The 18,145-nt window shown below is 41.5% G+C and overlaps 1 protein-coding gene across 7 annotated transcripts in view; it reads left to right on the top strand.

Moving 5' to 3' along the window:
• Nucleotides 1-17,491, top strand: part of LOC139660440 (death-associated inhibitor of apoptosis 2-like) — a 42,098-nt gene extending 24,607 nt beyond the window's left edge. For all 7 annotated transcript variants that reach the window (XM_071538587.1, XM_071538585.1, XM_071538586.1 and 4 more), the window contains 4 exons: nt 13,789-13,840; nt 15,732-15,903; nt 16,027-16,080; nt 17,343-17,491. In XM_071538587.1, coding sequence (XP_071394688.1) covers nt 13,789-13,840; nt 15,732-15,903; nt 16,027-16,080; nt 17,343-17,352 — 288 coding nt within the window. In that variant the 3' untranslated portion in view covers nt 17,353-17,491. The remainder of the gene's footprint in view (nt 1-13,788; nt 13,841-15,731; nt 15,904-16,026; nt 16,081-17,342) is intronic.
• The last annotated feature ends 654 nt before the right edge of the window (nt 17,492-18,145 follow it).

The following is an 18,145-nucleotide window of genomic DNA, read 5'->3' as shown; positions in this document are numbered from 1 at the left end:
CTGCCGGTGCTGATGGCGTGGGCTGGAGGGAGCTTTGGGCTGGGCCGTCCTGGTTCCTATCGAAAAGGTCATCGTCCGACAGGGAGAGGGAGATGAAATCCATTCCCTGAATGAGGTGAGTGGATTAATTGAATTGCTCGTACTGCGTGGAAGTGCTTTAGAGCGAAGTTGCTTGTTCTCTGTACTGGCACAGAATACGAGAGCGAAAGGGGAAGAGAGGGTTAGGATGGTATATTTAAGGGGTGCCGGAAGAGGCGCGGTTGAGGTGTGGTCCTGCTCCTGAAACTCGCTAGGTAAGCTTCAATAAGCGGAGTGAACGTTCTCACCTGGTTTGTAGTGATGCATTTTGGTTCGCTTGGATTTTTCTCCGTGTGAAAAGAAACCGAACCAAGGAGAAAACGCTACAAGTTTACAAACTCAACTGATTTTTTTTCATCCAGAATGAACACAAGGAATCACACAAGATAAAACACAATTTACTCGATATTAACGCGTGGTTTGCTTATACTATCAAAAATAAAATAAAAATAGAGTTCACTGGACAAAATCTTTGAAAACCATACGAACAGTACTTTTTAATGCTTGTACGGTCCTCACAGGTTGACGCATTCTGCCTTTATTTGGGCAAATGCAGTAATGTTATTATACTTTACTAATTTGATGTTAAGATTTGGTGAAAATGGCTCAAGACTCAGTAGTATTAGTATAATTTATAGACTATATTGGCAAGCCTATATGAATAGGATTTTTGAACATATTGCAGATGATGCAGACATGTGTCCCCATCAGTGACCAGACAATACAGAGAAAACTCACTGTATCCATAGCTGCTGTTTTGTTGGGGCACAGTGCGACCGGCCAGTGGGAATTAAATAGGTTGCATCACAATATGAGTCTGAAGGAGCTCTGATTGCACTGTTTGCCTATTGCTAAATATCTTAACATTGTGATAACTTTCATAATAATAATAATAGCATTAATGCGTCTTTTCTGCGTCTTTCAGCCATTTCCTCCTCTCCTTAAGAAACTCCTAAGCTCCTAAAAGTCCTCCTCTTTACTCTTAACAGTTTTCCACCTTAGGAGCTCTCTTAAGGGCTAAGATGCTTTGTGAATAGCTTCTATCTTTAATAGGATTTAGTCTTACTTTTAAGGGGAAATTCTTAGAAAATGTCATCACTCTCAAAGTTTTTTTAGAATTTCACCACTAGGACCAACTCTTAGTACTAGGAAGCTTTGTGGATACGGCCCCTGGTGTCCGTAATGCTGCTCCCAGAAAGTTTTTTCTTCCGGTTCCCCCTTTGCCATCCTAACAGCATTGGTCACAAAAAGTGAAAAAATATTTATTTTGGCAAGGGTAACAGTCTTGAATATCATGCAAAACACAGACAAACTGCACTGGCTAAGAGGAACAGGGGCAGGTCGAAGCTCACTGACAGGGACAGACAGCACCTGACACTAGTGAAGTGAGACTAGTGAAGTGACTACACATAATATAATGCTTATGTAGGTACAATCCCTCAGCCATCCTGAAAACTACAGTTCCCTATGTAAAGAACTACAACTGTTTCCTGTGGTAACCCCTCTGAACACCCAAAACCGTGCCCTGATAGGCAGCCAGTCATTTCACACCTAGGTGTGAAATCACCTTTCTTAAAAACCAAGTGCTGCTCTTCTCTCTCTTACTGCTCTGCCTCTCAAGCCCTCTGGGGGTCCCCTCTGTCTCTCAAGCTCTCTCTTGAGCTCTCTCCTGGTGGCTGCGCAGAAGGACTGGTGTCCCTTCTCCTGCAGGCCCAAGGCCTGTACTGTCTCCTGCCTACTCCAAAACGGAGTGAATACGCGCAGCCTACCCTCTCTTCCCTGCAGAAGCAAACTGCGGATGTGAAAGGAACTTTCCTCTGCTAAGAAAGCAGAGTGACCAGAACCAGGACAGAACCAGAGGCCAACACCAGAAGCCTACAACGTGCTGAGGAGCGCACACAACTCTCTCCCTTTTCTTCCACATGCAACAGATGAGGCCAACAGAGAGAAACACAGCTGGATCACCAACCCAGACATCAGGACAACAGAGCAATCCTTTTCCCTGGAAAACCAGAGTTTTGAAACCGCAAGCTTTGAACCGCTCACAACGCGACAAACAAAGGACTCCAAGTAAGACTGTAACAACTGGGCATATAGCATAGCAACAGCATTAGGAAAATAACATATATATATTCAATGAAGTGAATATAAACTGTTTACTAATGTTGAATTGTTGATATGTATTGTATTTACAAACTGTTAGTCAGTTAACACTAAATAGCCATCCCACGTTAGATAGTTAAAATACACACAAACTCAGGGTTTGCATGTATTTTAACTCCACTAACATGATCTAACTTCATCATCTCATAACACCAAAGAATATATCGTTATTCTAATTTCTCATATTTTATTGTTAGATAAAATCCCTGAATTCTCATTCAACTTAGTTTACCAACTCCACCAATCCAATCCAATCCAATCCAACTTTATTTGTTAAGCACTTTAAAAACAACCACAGTGGACCAAAGTGCTGTACACAAAAGATAAAAACAGAATAAAATAGATACAAATATAATAAATTAAAAGGCATAAAACATAACAGCCATACAATAATAAAAACAATAAAATAAAATAAAATAAAATAAAAATCGACGTCTCACAAAGTGCCAAAGGCCAAGGAAAAAAGATGGGTTTTAAGAAGAGATTTAAAATCAGACAGGGAAGAAGCCTGTCTAATGTACAAAGGCAGGTCATTCCATAGCTTTGGAGCTGCTACAGCAAAGGCACAGTCCCCTCTGAGCTTCCGCTTAGTCTTCGGTACAGTCAGGAGCAGCTGATCAGCTGACCTGAGAGAGCGGGTGGGCATATATACGTGTAAGAGCTCAGAGAGGTAGGGCGGGGCAAGACCATTCAAGGATTTAAAAGCAAATAAAATAATTTTAAAATGGATCCTAGTATGTATAGGCAACCAGTGAAGTGAGGCTAAAATTGGGGAAATGTGCTCATATTTACGTGTGCCAGTTAAAAGACGTGCGGCAGCGTTCTGTACCATCTGGAGACGGGTGATGGAGGACGCAGTAACCCCAACATACAATGCATTACAATAATCCAGCCGCGTAGTGACAAAGGCGTGGATCAGAGTCTCAAAGTGGTGCCTTGAGAGAATTGGCTTTACTTTGGCCAGCTGCCTCAAATGGAAAAAGCTACATTTAACAACTGACCTGATCTGGCTGTCAAGCTTAAGGTCCACTTTAACCCCTAAGTTTGTGATGGTAGGTTTGATAAACTGGGCCAAGGAACCCAGATCTACAGGGGGGGGGTCCCAGTGGTGCCACCAAAAACCATCACTTCAGTCTTTTTATCATTAAAATTTAAAAAGTTAAAAGCCATCCAGGCCTTTATGTCATCAAGACACTTAAATAACATTTTGAGTGAGTGTGTGTCGTTCTTTTTAAGCGGCACATAAATTTGACTGTCATCTGCATAGAAGTGGAAAGAAACACCATGCTTCCTAAGTATGGAGCCAAGTGGGAGCAAATAGAGGGAGAAGAGAAGAGGGCCTAGAACTAAGAGAGAGGGGCAAAGGAGGACACAGAGTCACCAAGGCTGACACAGAAAGTTTGATCCGCCAAGTATGACCTGAACCACTCCAGTGCTATGCCCCTGATGCCCACCCACTGTTCCAAGCGCAAGATCAGGATGTTATGGTCCACTGTATCAAATGCAGCAGTCAAATCTAAAAGCACAAGAACAACACAATCACCAGAATCGGTAGCTAAAAAGATATCATTAAAAACTCTTAAAAGGGCTGATTCGGTGCTGTGCAGGGTTTTAAAACCGGATTGGAAAACCTCGAGAATACTGTGCTCTTCCAAAAATGCCGTTAGTTGGCTGTGGACTATTTTCTCAAGGATTTTTGAAATAAAAGGCAGTTTGGACATAGGCCTGAAATTAGCAAGAACTGCTGGATCTAGACCAGTTTTTTTAATAAGAGGTTGCACTACTGCATGTTTAAAATGTGCCGGGACCACACCTGAGGACAGGCTGCTATTCAAGACAGCAACAACAGATGGCCCTACGCTGGGAAAAGCCTCTTTAAATAGTCGAGGAGGGACAGCATCGTTAGGAGAACCTGAGGGCTTCAAATGACCAACAATCTCCTGTAAAAAGGACAGTCACAGGTTCAAACTGGTCGAAGACAGCAGAGCAGGAGACAGAGATTGAGGGGTCATAAGCAGAGGGTGAAATAAGAGCCCTAGTAGAGGAGACCTTATCAATAAAAAAGTGAAGAAAGTTTTCACAGACAACAGGGGAGGCCTCCATACAGACAGCCTGTGGAGCATTAAGAACTGAGTCAATGGTCTTAAATAAAACACGAGGCTTGTGACGGTTCAAAAGAATAATATCAGACAAGTGTTTTCTTTTAGCATTTCTCACAGTTGTCTGATAACTACGCCAGCAGTCCCTTAGCATTTGGAAAGACACCTGCAGTTTGTCCTTCTTCCACTTGCGCTCAGCTCTACGGCACTCACGTCTGACAGCGCGAGTCCTGTCATTTAGCCAGGGCTCAGATTTGGTTTTAGGCTGCCTGGTTTTTAATGGAGCCACAGTGTCTAAAACAGTTTTGCAGGTGGAATAAACCATGAGCTAAGCTCCTCTGTATTGTACACAGACTCAGGAATGGCGCAGTTGTGATTAAAAGCGGCCGAGAACTGAACAGCAGTGGAAGAGTTAATGATGCGACAGCGCCGAGCAGCAGCGGCAGGTTTAAATGTATCACAGGCCAGAGCAACATCAAATACAACAGGCATGTGATCAGAAAACACTGCGTCACAAATCTCCAGGTTAAGAACAGGCAAGCCATGTGATAAAACAAGATCAAGTGTGTGTCCGTATTCTTGTGTGGGTCCAGATACAGACTGCACAAGATTAAAAGAGTCAATAAGATGTAAAAAGTCCTTTGCCATTGGCTTATCAGGACAACACACGTGAACATTAAAATCCCCAACAATAAGGACGCGGTCATATTTAGGCATAGTGTCAGCCAGGAAATCAGAAAAGTCATTTAAAAAGTCCTTATTGTATTTGGGAGGCCGATAGACCACAGCACACAACACTGTGTGAGAGCGACCAAGCTCAAATAAGCTCAGCTCAAAGCTGGTGTACGAGGATGGAAGCGATAGCTGCTTACATTTATAGTGAGTCTTAAAAACATTGGCTATTCCTCCTCCTCGGCCCGACGTCCGCGGGGAGTTAAAATAGCAGCCATCCTGAGGTAAAAGTTCAGTGAAAGCGCTGGACTCACCAACACTCATATCAGCCACATCTCAGTCACACAGAGAAAATCCAATCCTCGGGACGTGAAGAAATCCTTTGAAATAAATGTCTTGTTCGCTAGCGATCTAGCATTCACCAGGCCAAACCTGGCAGGAACCGGCGGGTCCGCGGCATTAGCTGTCAGGGGAGCCCGACACAGAGGGCGCAGATTGCCGTGATTCACCCCGCGCCAGCGGGGACGAGGAGAGCAGGGGCCGCGGGGCTGGAACATCTCATCCGGGCCGACGACAGGTACCAGCCAGGCGTCGAGAGGGTCCAGCGATTGCCGAGGAATAACAAGGCTAGGCACGGCTCCATCCTTAGTCCAGGAAGCTGAAGAAGAAGAACCCGCCAGACAAGCCTTTAACCTCACCAGCCGACCACTGCGTTTACCCCGGCGGCGGGTGCGCTTACGCCGCAGAGGTGGAACCGGGGCTAGGCACAGGTGAGCTGGGATGCTCGCCAGGAGCGGGGGCAAAGATCCATGTCCACCATGATCCAACTTTACTAGATCTTTGGAAGAAAATCGAAGATCTAGCAGTGTTTGGCGATCGTACACCAGTAAACATTGACATTGACATTTTGAACAACAAGCGAGACAAACAGTTCAAACACACACAGCACTAGCAGTGACATACGGCAGGCCACACACACTGGCGCCATCTTGACTACAACCTGATGTGGGACCTACTGTTTACTGAATGTGGGCAAAGTGTGTCCATGCATACCACCAAGCCTACACAGCTTTCCCTCCATCTAGGCTTATGGTTTACGACCCTTTGTTCCCCTCTCTAACAAAGGGCCAGTACCTGGCCATGCGGCCAGCATGCTCATACATACCCTAGAGTTAAGGACCCATGCACACACACACACACACCCACACACACTTGTAAATAATTTGTATTAGTTTGTGTTACTTTTAATCAATAAATTGTGTGTTGATACAAAAAGGGTCTTGTGTCTGTATTACAGAATGCATGAATGAACCAACCTCTGCTGTTAAAGTCCTCGCCTTATCCTTCAACCCTTAGTTAAATGACCAATATTATTAATTTAGTGTTAACTGAAGGTATATTATTGTATTTTAATTGAGATGAACTATTAATATTGAAATTTCAATAATAATTATTCAATTGTTAGTTGATATTTCAAATTGATGGTTAACTTTATGAGACTGATATGAGACTGATTTTAGACATTGTAGGAATATTTATCTTATCATTTGTGCCACCTTACGAAAAGTTATAATTCTTCATGATCAGTGCCACTGTGTGAAAAGACTCATATTCCTTATATAAATATTAGGACATTCCCTACACTTAAGAGTGACCATCTACACAGGTGGTAACATTAATATATCTGGTATGTTCCCTGTATTTTCTGTGTTCTGTTGGAGGTTTGCCTTTTTTCTCCTCTCCTTTACTTGTTCTCTCAGGTTCCTGGTTTGGTGACCAGTGCAAAGGAAGGAGGTGTCAATCAACAGCAACCAATCAGTGGCCTCCTTGATGTTATATAAAGCCCTGGCACTTCCTGGAACTCTCTCTCTGCTTGCTGTTGGTCTGTTGTGAGCTCATGGCCATTGTCTTTGTTTTGTTTTGTTTAATTTCTGTTATTAAGGCCTGTTAGAATGGCAAAGGGAAAAATGTAGAAAAACTTCTGGGAACAGCATTACAGACACCTGGTGTTTATTTTACAAAAAGTGGTTGGATCCATGGCAGAAAATGTATATACACAAATGGCAGAAAATAAAAATAAAATAAAAAGATGATTTGTTATTGTTGGCTGATTACTATGTCAGTCCAGGTAGCGAGGTCCCTCACTAAGCAGGAGATTAAGTCTATTGTGTTGAGCAAACTAGTAGAAAAGAAAGTTGAAACAAAAGCCTACTCCTGACTATCTGCTCTATCTAACCCAGGGGTCGGCAACCTTTACTATCAAAAGAGCCATTTTTGGCCAAAAAAAAAAAAAAAAATTCTGTCTGGAGCCACAAAACTTATTTGAGCCTTATAATGAAGGTAACACAGCCTATTAAGTCTAAATTAGCCTATCACCATTACTAATAGGTCTAAATGAGCATTCATTAATATGTTTTTGTCAGAATGCAGTGAGGACCCAAGTGCAAATGAGAGGCAGGACACTGAAGAAACGTCTCAGGAGATTTGGCTGGAAGCTCCCGCTGATGGGAGCCTTCCCACTACTGTGGGCAGAGGAGAAAGAGAGCACCCTGGACAGCTTCCTAGCCTAGCTGCTCCCAGCAGCAGGATCAGCACCTCGGAGAGCGCCACAGCGCACAGTCCTGGCAGTTTTACCACATGTGGCTACTCTGCAGTGTGCTATTTATGATTATTTGGTATTTTAACTTTGCATTTCCATTACAATAATACCATGTTTTGTTGCATTTATGAAATTATAGAACTACAATAAAGAAAACTGTTTGCATTTTTTGTTATTTTTATTGGGGCATGCTATTACCAACAAAACACAAAACTGAACAATTGTGAAGTGGAGAAAAAATCCACTGGCATGTGTAGGCCTACTCTGAAATAGAGTAGCTATGAAAAGCTATGCAGGCCTACAACATAGCCTAATACAGCTTTAAAAATAGTAAAAGTAAAAAAATAGGCCAGTTTCAATTTAATTTTCACTAAAGTCCAGTTCAGTGCGAGGTAATCCTCTTCTTTTTTCCTCAGCCACGTACAGCAATCAACCCTCAGGCCTGAGCATAAAACACAACGATATCAGCTACGGGTCATTCAATTCATTGACAAAATCACAACTTGCTAAAACAGATACTTTGTTGCAAAATAATAGCCTATTAAAGGATAGCGTTCTCACCCGTTTAATGCGATTTCTGTTTCTGAACGTCGCTGCAGATCTTCTCGTTATCAGGGCTGTAAGATGTAACTTTGATCTTCACACAAGACTGCAGGCTAGATTAGATTTAAAATGAACTTTTGTTAAAATTTTGTAGCAGTGCAATATTGTCCGTTTTGTTTAGAAATTGTTTGCTTTCCTTATGTGTTTTGATTATATATCTATACACAATACATAAACTTACATATAACATACCTACAACATATAAACTATGCTGTGAATTCATCACTGCTGTGCAACAATGATGTGAAACTCATGTAATTTTCACCCATATCACCTGCAGCATCACTCAAATATATGAACATATCTTTCAGTGGATCTTCTATACAGGTAATGTGGATGTAATGGTGTATCTTAAGACAATTTTGTTAACAGCTCAACTGACTATATTGAAGCAAAGGTTCAACTTAGATATAGGTGAGCTGTCCCCTAGTGGCATCATTTGAAAGAAGCATCAGTGAGCACTAAAGTGTTGACTTGACTTGTGGGGTTATTTATGACTAATAGTTCAGGGATTAACGTGATCATATTTGAAAGCAACTAAACAACTGCTAAAAAAAAAAAAACACAACTACTAAATGCTGTCTTCCTTTTCTGACAGGCATGGGACCAGATGGAGCAGACTGCTGTACATATGGATACTGCTCACAGTTCTTCCAAATGGACAAACTGGACAGTGGATCGTCTTTTACGTCAACCAAGTTTGAGTGTGTGAATACTCAAAAATAAACTATCATGACAAAGTTTGTTTTTTCAATAGGAGACGAAAAGCAAAGACATTAACGAGACAAAATGCAACAGCTGGGAATCTAACCTATGGCTACAAAAAGGAGGGGGCTTGACATGTGGCACTGTGTCACAGGCCACCCCATAGTCAGACCTTCATGTCTCAGGTTGACACTATTACACAAGAGATGTCATTAATGAAATAATGATACTCGTTTAGTAGTTTTGCATCTCTTGGAGCTTATTCATGTTGGGATCACACAGAATGAATGGATCTTACATAAAAATGTGCGAGTCAAGTTACTCGCTTTGGAAACTGTTCAAAACCACTTCTTCTACAAGAGATTACTGGACCACACATGGCTTATCGGACATTCTCATTACCAAACACGTGAAGCAGCTTTTCCAAACACTTTTCAAAACAAAAGAACCAGGAAAAGAGATACTGCTCAGCATCCCAGGTAAGCTGACATGATATCATTAAATAATTTGTAGTAGATTCCCTTTAAGTTCAGTGTTAAAGTAAAATGTTATTTATTTATTCTGATAACTGTATGGACAGACCTTATCTGAAAGAGTAACTTGTGTTGTTTTGTTTTTTTACCAGATTTAAGGGAAAGGTTTTAAAAAAAAAAAAAATTGTAATTTTACCAAGAATATTTGTAGTATGTCACCCCACGTTGTGCCACGTTGACAATGTCCGCTGTGTACGTGACATGGGCGGAGGAAGTGACGTTAATACGTAAAAATCATCTAGCTAAAGAGTTAGGCTAATCTCCATCGTGCTTGTGAAAAATTTGAGGGCGAATCATATGTCTGAAACAGCTGATACACACATACAGCTGATATCTGAAATGGTGAGATTGTTGATGGCATTTGGATGATTGTTTATGTATTTATGTATACGTATTTATGTATTGTTTAAATATAGATCTTTGCCCATACCGCTTACCAACAAGATAGAATGAGTTTGTGTATGCCGTTATGGCACCATCACAGTAGGCCGCAAAGAAACAAGCTGTACCTCAAATAACAAAAAAGTACTTCAAAAATGTATATTGTTGCCAAATATTAAGAGCTACTAAGCTGGTTATTCTACGACCTGCTTGATTAAACAACAGGCTCTTCCAGTATGCCATAGCTACTGGCTAACAAGGTTGGCGTCTCGTATGCTAAACCGGCTCAGAGATCTTTCAGACCACCTGTTACAGTAGACCTCCTAATATTCCTTTGGCTTTGGATTGGGTATGTGCAAAAACAACATAGAACTGAATTCAGAGGGATAATTCTCCAATTCAGTTTGATTGCCGTTGTGTTTGCTGTCGTATGACTTTCTCTCAGCTATATGCTGATATGAGAGAGCAATGTTAGTTTTTAGCTTTTACGTTCTTCAGCTATTATTGTAATGGCTAGACAGAATATATTATTCCTTTGCTCTTGGTTAGAATCTTTTGCATTACTACTTTATTTTGGGCTTTTTGGATTCATAACCATAAGAAAGTGAAATCCAAAAATCCACTGACCTGCTGTTTTTTTCACATAGGATCAGAGGAGAGGAGGAGATGAGTCTCTGCCAGTGAGTAAATTATCCATCCTCACTCACCACAACATTTCTGTTTTATAGTTTGTTTTTTTTACTATAGTGTCTTAGATTCTTCATTAACCCTCCACACACACACACACACACACACACACACACACATATATGTATTAAACAAACATGTTTGATATTGCATCCTGGGTTAGGGTTTACTGATAATTGGCAAGATTGTACCCCTGTTCACCATGCTATTACTATTCCCTTTTTAGGTCCAATGTGAAGCTGACCAAGCTGGTTTGAATGGCGTAGTGGTGTCTGAGGATCTCACTTTTCCTAGACCTAGACCTACACAGGTGCTGAGATTTCTGGTAAAAACAATACAATAATTTGACTTAAAATATCTTAACTCAAAGGAATAGTTCAGCCCAAACTGAAAATTCAGTCATTATTTACTCACCCCCATGTCAGTCGAAGCTCCACTGAAGTTTGTAGGACTGCCAAACACATAGCATGTTTTCTTCTGTGGTTGTATCTCAACCATCTCACAAGCTATTGAATTTAACAGAGCCATCTTTTCACAGGTCCAAAAAAAGCACAAGATATCCACCTAATTTCTCCAAACAGCTCATGCAGCATAATAAAGTGTTTTGTAGCCAAACAATTGCACATCAGGTCTGAAAGTCCAATATTTACCTTATTATGACCTATATTTTCCTCAATGGCAATGCTCTGGTGGTGGACACCCTTCAGTAGCAAGCAGTCTCCCACCAGAGTGCTGTAGGTTACATTTCCAACCACAGCATTGCCACTGAGGAAACTATAGGTGATAATAAGGTAAATATTGGACTTTTGGCCATACAGTGCAATCTTTAGGCTACAAAACACTTGAATTATGCTGCATGAGCTATTTAGAGAAAAGTGATGGACATTTCATGCTTCATGCTCATGCTCTTTTGGAGCTGTAAAAAGGATGGCTCTGTTAACTTCAATAATTTGAAGGAAGGCTTAGATGAAACTACAGGGGTGAACTCACTGTGTGTTTGGTGGTCCTACAAACCTGACATGGAGGTGAGTAGATTGATTAGGGTAAAATGAGTAGGTTTACATGCACAGTAATAATTCAATCTTAACCCTAAGGCAATACTCCGACTATTGAAATTCTCCTGTAGGTGTTAACGCTAAAATTTTAATCTTGAGTGAGTATATCATATATCATTGATCTACTGTTTTTTCACACAGGACCACAACACAGAAGTGGATGAATTGCCTCTGCCAGTGAGTAAAATTATTCATTCTCACTCACTTTTTTTCCCTCATGTATGGACTTATCTGTTTTATAGTTATACATACTATATTGTCTTAGTTTGTTCATCAGCACATCACACTCACATGCATACACTCAAAAATGTAATAAACAAACATCTTTGATATTGCAGACTGCTGATAGTTTACCATGAAATACTGAAAATTGGAATAAAAAAAAAATTGTACCCCTGTTCTCCATTCTTTATCACTATTCACTTTTTTTTTAGCATCAGTGTGAAATCGACCCAGATGGTTTGAATGCAGTGATAGTGTTTGGGCATCTCACCTTTGCCATAAGTAGAACTACGCATCAAAGTTAGCTTGTTATTTTGAGAATGCAAACTTATCTTACATTGCTCTTGAAACAAATGACACTATCATGAAACAACTGAAATGTATTTAATGAACAATAAGTAAGTTTTTACTGCCCCATAGCACAAAATGATTACTTCACCAGGTGGTGAGATTTCTGGGTTTCAAAACTCACTTTCCGGCCCGTAGTCTGTTTTGGAACACAAACTGCTCTCCCATTGGCATTTCAAGACAGAGTCAAACTCCACTGAAGATGCTAGGACCACCAAACACACAGTGAGTTAACCCCCGTGTCCACCAAAGACCTGTGAAAAAAGCACTGGCACTGTTTTTTCATTATTTCCTATGGAAAGGTTGCGCTTTTGACCCAAAACAGGTACCTCACCTCTTTTTAGCGTTGAAACGTAGTTGAAACCTTTTCAACTTTGTCTGAAGCACCGCTCATCAATGTCACTTCAGAGTTCTATCAACCAATGAGGATGAAGCAGGGGCGGGACCAAGAGCAGGCATCCTGCCGTTTTGTAGCTAACGTTAGCTAGGCTAACTTAAACGTTTATCATAGCAACAACACCCGGAGACGTCTTCTCAGCGCTCCCCGCTCCAGCGCTCTCCTACCGCTGCCAAAGTGCTCAGCACCAGCACTTTAAGTGCTTGGTTGACACGGCCCCTTATCCCCCTTAGTTCCATCTCAGCCTACTCCCAAACTCTTTTTACAGCTCCAAAGTAATACATCAAATGTCCATTTCAACTATTCATGCAGCATAATAAAGTGTTATATAGGCAAACGATTGCACTGTGGGTCCAAAGGTCCAATATTTAACTCATTGTCTTCTATATTTTTGTCACTGATCATGCTCTGGTCACAGTGGCAACCCTACCAGAGCACTGTAGGTTGTCAGTGAGGAAAATATAGTTGATAATGAGGAAAATATTGGACTTTTGGACACATGGGACAATCGGTTGGCTACAACACAATTGAATTATGTTACATGACATTTTATGCTTTTTTTTGGAGCTGTGAAGAGATGGTCCTGTTAACTTCAATAGTGAACAGGGTTGAGATGAGATATAACAGACTGAGATGGAATTACTGGGGCTAACTCACTGTGTGGTGGTCCTACCAACTGAAATGAAGACATTGGGGTATGTTTACATCCACACTAATAATTCAACCTTAACCTGATTAAGACAATACTCCAACTATTGAAACTTTATCTGATTATCTTAATCAGAGTAAGGTCATACTCAGAGTAAGCACAACCGATTTCTGCTCAATCTTTTCATTTATTGGGACATATAAACACCTTAGTCACATTTCTTTTGTTTTTTTCAAACTGCATGTCAAAGGTCACCAGATGCAGTAACCCAGATGTTGTATTTACAAAGCAAACAACATTGCGTAGAGTGGCAGAAAATGTGTTTCTTCTGTAGATTCCTTCCCTAGGCCTATAGACCAATGATTAAATGAATCCATGTTAGGTTAGTAGAGAAATCACGTTATATTGAACCATGTAAATGGGATTGAAATATTGCTTTAAGCTGATTACTCCCAGTAATCAGAATATTTGTGTCCATGTAAAGGTACTCATTGACTGAATGTTCATTTTAGGGTGATTATTACTGTAAATTAACTCTATGTCTTAAAGGTCAATCCACATGCTGATCTTACATTAACTTTTATCTCCCTTTTTCAGACCCTATCTGCTGACCATTCAGCTGGTTTCGCTGAAGCAGCGGTGAGAACTGGTGAGAAACAGGCAGACTAGTGCCACACATTTAATCAATCAATGAGGGGACTATCCTCTGTGCTATTGATAAATCATTGATAAATCAACCTCCTGCAGGCCATCTCTCCCACACTTATCCCTGCAGTCACGCACATCATCAACTCCTCACTCTCAGCGGGTGTGTTCCCCACTGCTTTTAAGCAAGCCCGGGTTACCCCGCTACTAAAGAAACCTACACTCAACCCATCTCAGGTTGATAATTACAGGCCAGTTTCACTACTCACCTTTCTTTCCAAAACACTTGAGCGGGCGGTCTTTAATCAAGTCTCTGAATTCCTTTCTGAGAACCGCCTGTATGATCCCAACCAGTCTGGCTTCAAACGCGGACACTCTACCGAGACTGCGCTCTTGTCTGTAGTAGAAACACTGCGATCAGCTAGAGCTGCCGGTCAGTCCTCTGTCCTACTGCTACTTGACCTATCGGCCGCCTTTGACACAGTGAACCACCAAATCCTCCTCTCCACACTCGCTGAGCTCGGCTTCTCAGGATCTACCCTCTGCTGGTTTGAGTCCTACCTCTCAGGGAGATCCTTCAGAGTGTCTTGGAGAGGGGAAGTGTCTAAACCCCACTACTTGTCCACAGGGGTACCTCAAGGGTCAGTGCTTGGACCCCTTCTCTTTTCATTATACACCACCTCATTGGGTGCAGTGATCCGCTCACATGGCTTCTCTTATCATTCATATGCTGACGATACCCAGCTCCTCCTGTCGTTCCCGCCAGACGACCCCACAGTCTCGGCGCGGATATCGGCATGCCTCGCCGACATCTCGGCTTGGATGAAGGAACGCCACCTTCAGCTTAACTTGTCAAAGACTGAGCTCCTTGTCATCCCAGCCAGTCCCTCTATACAACAACAAATCAGTATCCAGCTCAAATCAACTGAGCTCATACCCACAAAGTCTGCCAGAAACTTGGGTGTCATGATTGATGACCAGCTAACCTTCAAGGAGCATGTGACTTCTGTTGCTCGGTCATGCCGATTTGCTCTATACAATATCAGGAAGATCAGACCCTACCTGTCTGAGCATGCAGCACAACTCCTGGTACAGGCTCTTGTAATATCACGCCTTGACTACTGCAACTCCTTACTGGCAGGGCTCCCGGCCTGTACTTTCAAACCTCTGCAGATGATCCAGAACGCGGCGGCGCGTCTGGTCTTCAACCAGCCCAAAAGAGCACATGTCACTCCGCTATTCATATCCCTCCACTGGCTCCCAGTTGCTGCCCGCATCAAGTTCAAGTCCTTGATGCTCGCCTACAAAACAATAACCAAAACGGCTCCGACCTACCTGAACTCCCTCATTCAGGTCTACGCTCCCTCCCGCTCACTACGCTCTGCCATGGAGCGGCGCCTGGTGCTGCCACCTCAGCAAGGCCCTAAGTCTCTAGCCAGACTCTTCTCTTCTGTGGTTCCCCGGTGGTGGAACGAGTTGCCAAACTCCATTCGATCCGCAGAATCCCTCTCTATCCTTAAGAAAAGGCTAAAGACCCAGCTCTTTAGCGAATACCTCCTTTCATAAAAACAAAACAAAAAATTGATGCACTCTATGCATTACCTCGTAGCACTGCCTTGTAGCACTCCCTCGTAGCACCTATGTCCTGTTGGACCAGAACTTAGCTTGTTGCACTGTCTCGTAGCACCTTTGTCCTGTTGGACCAGAACTTAGCTCTATAGCACTTACTCTCGTTGTTCTCTCCTATCTAGAAACTTGCTTGTGTTGTATGCAAATCTCATGTGTAAGTCGCTTTGGATAAAAGCGTCTGCCAAATGTGAAATTGTAAATTGTAAATTGAAATGAGCACCATTCCTGGCTTATTTTTTTAATTCAGTGTTTTCCTGTGTTTTCAGAAGAGATACATCATCAGGAACTGGACCTTGCCTGTGTGGTCTGTCTGGACGAGGAAGCAAAGATTGTGTATCGGCCCTGTAGACACCTGGCGGCATGCAAGACGTGTGATGCACATCTGAATCAGTGTCCCTACTGTCTATGTGAGATCGCAAGCCGAGTGACCGTCCATCGGTAATTATTGGTGTTCATGCTTTTGTATACCATGGATTACAATGTAGAAATGCTCTGCCAGAAAGTACCAGACATTGCATCAGCATCTTCATTCATTATCTTGAATGATTACCTGCATTTCAGGGGCAACACTGAAGATGCTGATGATGAACACAGACAAGGACGAAACCTTTTCAGGTCAGTTTCATATTTTCTTTTTACTTTGTGAAGATTCAGAGAATTGCCATTTGGGTAACTATGATAGTTATCATAGTTATTATTCATTATACCATGAAAAAAGACTGCAAGATTTGTCTGGGCAAAGAGACACAGGAATTTCTAACTGTTGGTGAGCTTTGAAAATTGTGAAGTTGCAGGTCTTATATGATGGTTAAAAAAAATCTGTGATGGTAACATTTTTCCAGCAAAGTAGTGGGATTTTGATATAAAAATTAGTAAATATTGTTTATATATATATATATATATACATATATTTATTTAGCATTTATTGTGTATGATGATGGAGAATCAGCTAACAAGGAGAGAAAGTCATTGTGACTTACATCCAGATAAAAGAAAACAATTTGACTTAAATAATCTGTACAATCACATTATGTAAGGGGTTTTCAACACAACACTGACTGCACACATTCCAGTGTGATATGAATGTATGACAGAGAAGTGTGAGCAGCAGACCTAACAAAACTAATATAGGTTATATATATACACAGGTTTATGAGAACATATTGCACAATGACTTCATTCATCACAATCTCCATTCATCTGACACACACACACACACACACACAACACACACATCAGTGAGTGTATGTAGAGTATTAGTCACTGATGTGTGCTCTATGAATTTGTCAAGCAGAAAGATAATTAACTGGGCCATGAGATAAAGAAGAGTAATATCGCATAACTCACTCACCTGCTGCTAACTCCATCTAATCATTTACAGCCTGAATACATTTCTACCCTAAATTTCTGTGATTATTTTGTTGCACTTTATCCATATTCAGAGATATAGTATTCAGAAACTGTCAACATTTTTGGTTGTTCATTCGTTAAGATGGAACAGAGCAGAAGAGGATAGAGGTAAAGATAAGATGAGTATATTGCATTACTCACTGATAACTCTTCCTCTGATAACTTGATTACAATATTTCTATCCATTTTTTATTAAGATTTTGGGTAGAGCAGCAGAAGATTTTTTGAGTGGTACTAAACTTTGTCATCCCGGGACCCAAGGGGGTTATACCTCCCGTTTAAAAAAACAAACAAAAAAAAAAAAAACTCAATGACAAACACTCCGAAGACATTATTTTGAGTATTTGTTTATTTTCAACCACTTTTTAATCACTTCTTTTTCATGTGATTCCTAACTTTATCTTATGATATTTGTTTTGTGCTCCCCCCTGTTCTCCTGTCCTCTTCTTCTCTCTCTTATTCCCCAGGTGTCCCTGAATGGGTGACTGCTTGTGCCTGTGCCCGCCCCTTTCAAAGCACTCCTGAAGAAGACTGAGGTGATAATCCATAAAATGTCCCTTGCATTTATACAGTCACCCATGAAGGGAAAAAAATGTTTGGTAACACTTTATTTGAAGGGGGGTGAATAAGGCTGACATGACACTGTCATAACTATGTAATGACAACTGACATCAATTAAACTTGTTCAACTTGAATGTTTATGACTGTTGTCATTAAGTGTCATTCGGTTGATAATGTCACTTTGAATGCAAGGTTGACAATGTTCTAGATGTCTCTGTCACAACAAATGAAGTTATTATTATAACTAAAGTTCAGGAACAAGACCACGCCTCAAGCACACATTAAATTTCCTGCTCCACCCTATTTAAACATGCCTAACCATGACCTTTTCTCTCTCTCGTATGTCTCGGTTCTCTCATCCCTCCCTCCCAACCCCTTGCTCTTCTCTCTCAGTACAGGAGCCACAGGGGGAAATGATGGAGCCGAGAAGACTCCCCGTCAGCGAGACAGTGCCCCCACCCTGAGTCTCAATTCCCTGGTTCCTCGAGCTATCCATCGACCCCAACTCATCCGACCCCCTCGATTCATCCCTTCATCTCGACCCCTGATTCATCCCTCCACCCTCCACCCTTATTTCATCCCTCCATTCTCGACCCCTCTTTCCCTCAATAAACCATCTAAATACATCACATAGTGGCGTGGTCTTTGTAAGTGACCTTGACATTAACCAAAGGGTCATCAACATATGTCATGGCAGACTTCATTATCA

The sequence above is a fragment of the Centroberyx affinis genome, unplaced genomic scaffold (genome assembly GCF_046629955.1).
Source record: "Centroberyx affinis isolate AG114_WGS23_722 - 3 ecotype Tasmania unplaced genomic scaffold, CSIRO-AGI_Caff_v1 ptg003305l_1, whole genome shotgun sequence".
Classification (NCBI taxonomy): domain Eukaryota; kingdom Metazoa; phylum Chordata; class Actinopteri; order Beryciformes; family Berycidae; genus Centroberyx; species Centroberyx affinis.
The sequence above is the reverse complement of the archived record's forward strand: the minus strand, read 5'-3'. Positions and strand labels throughout refer to the sequence as shown.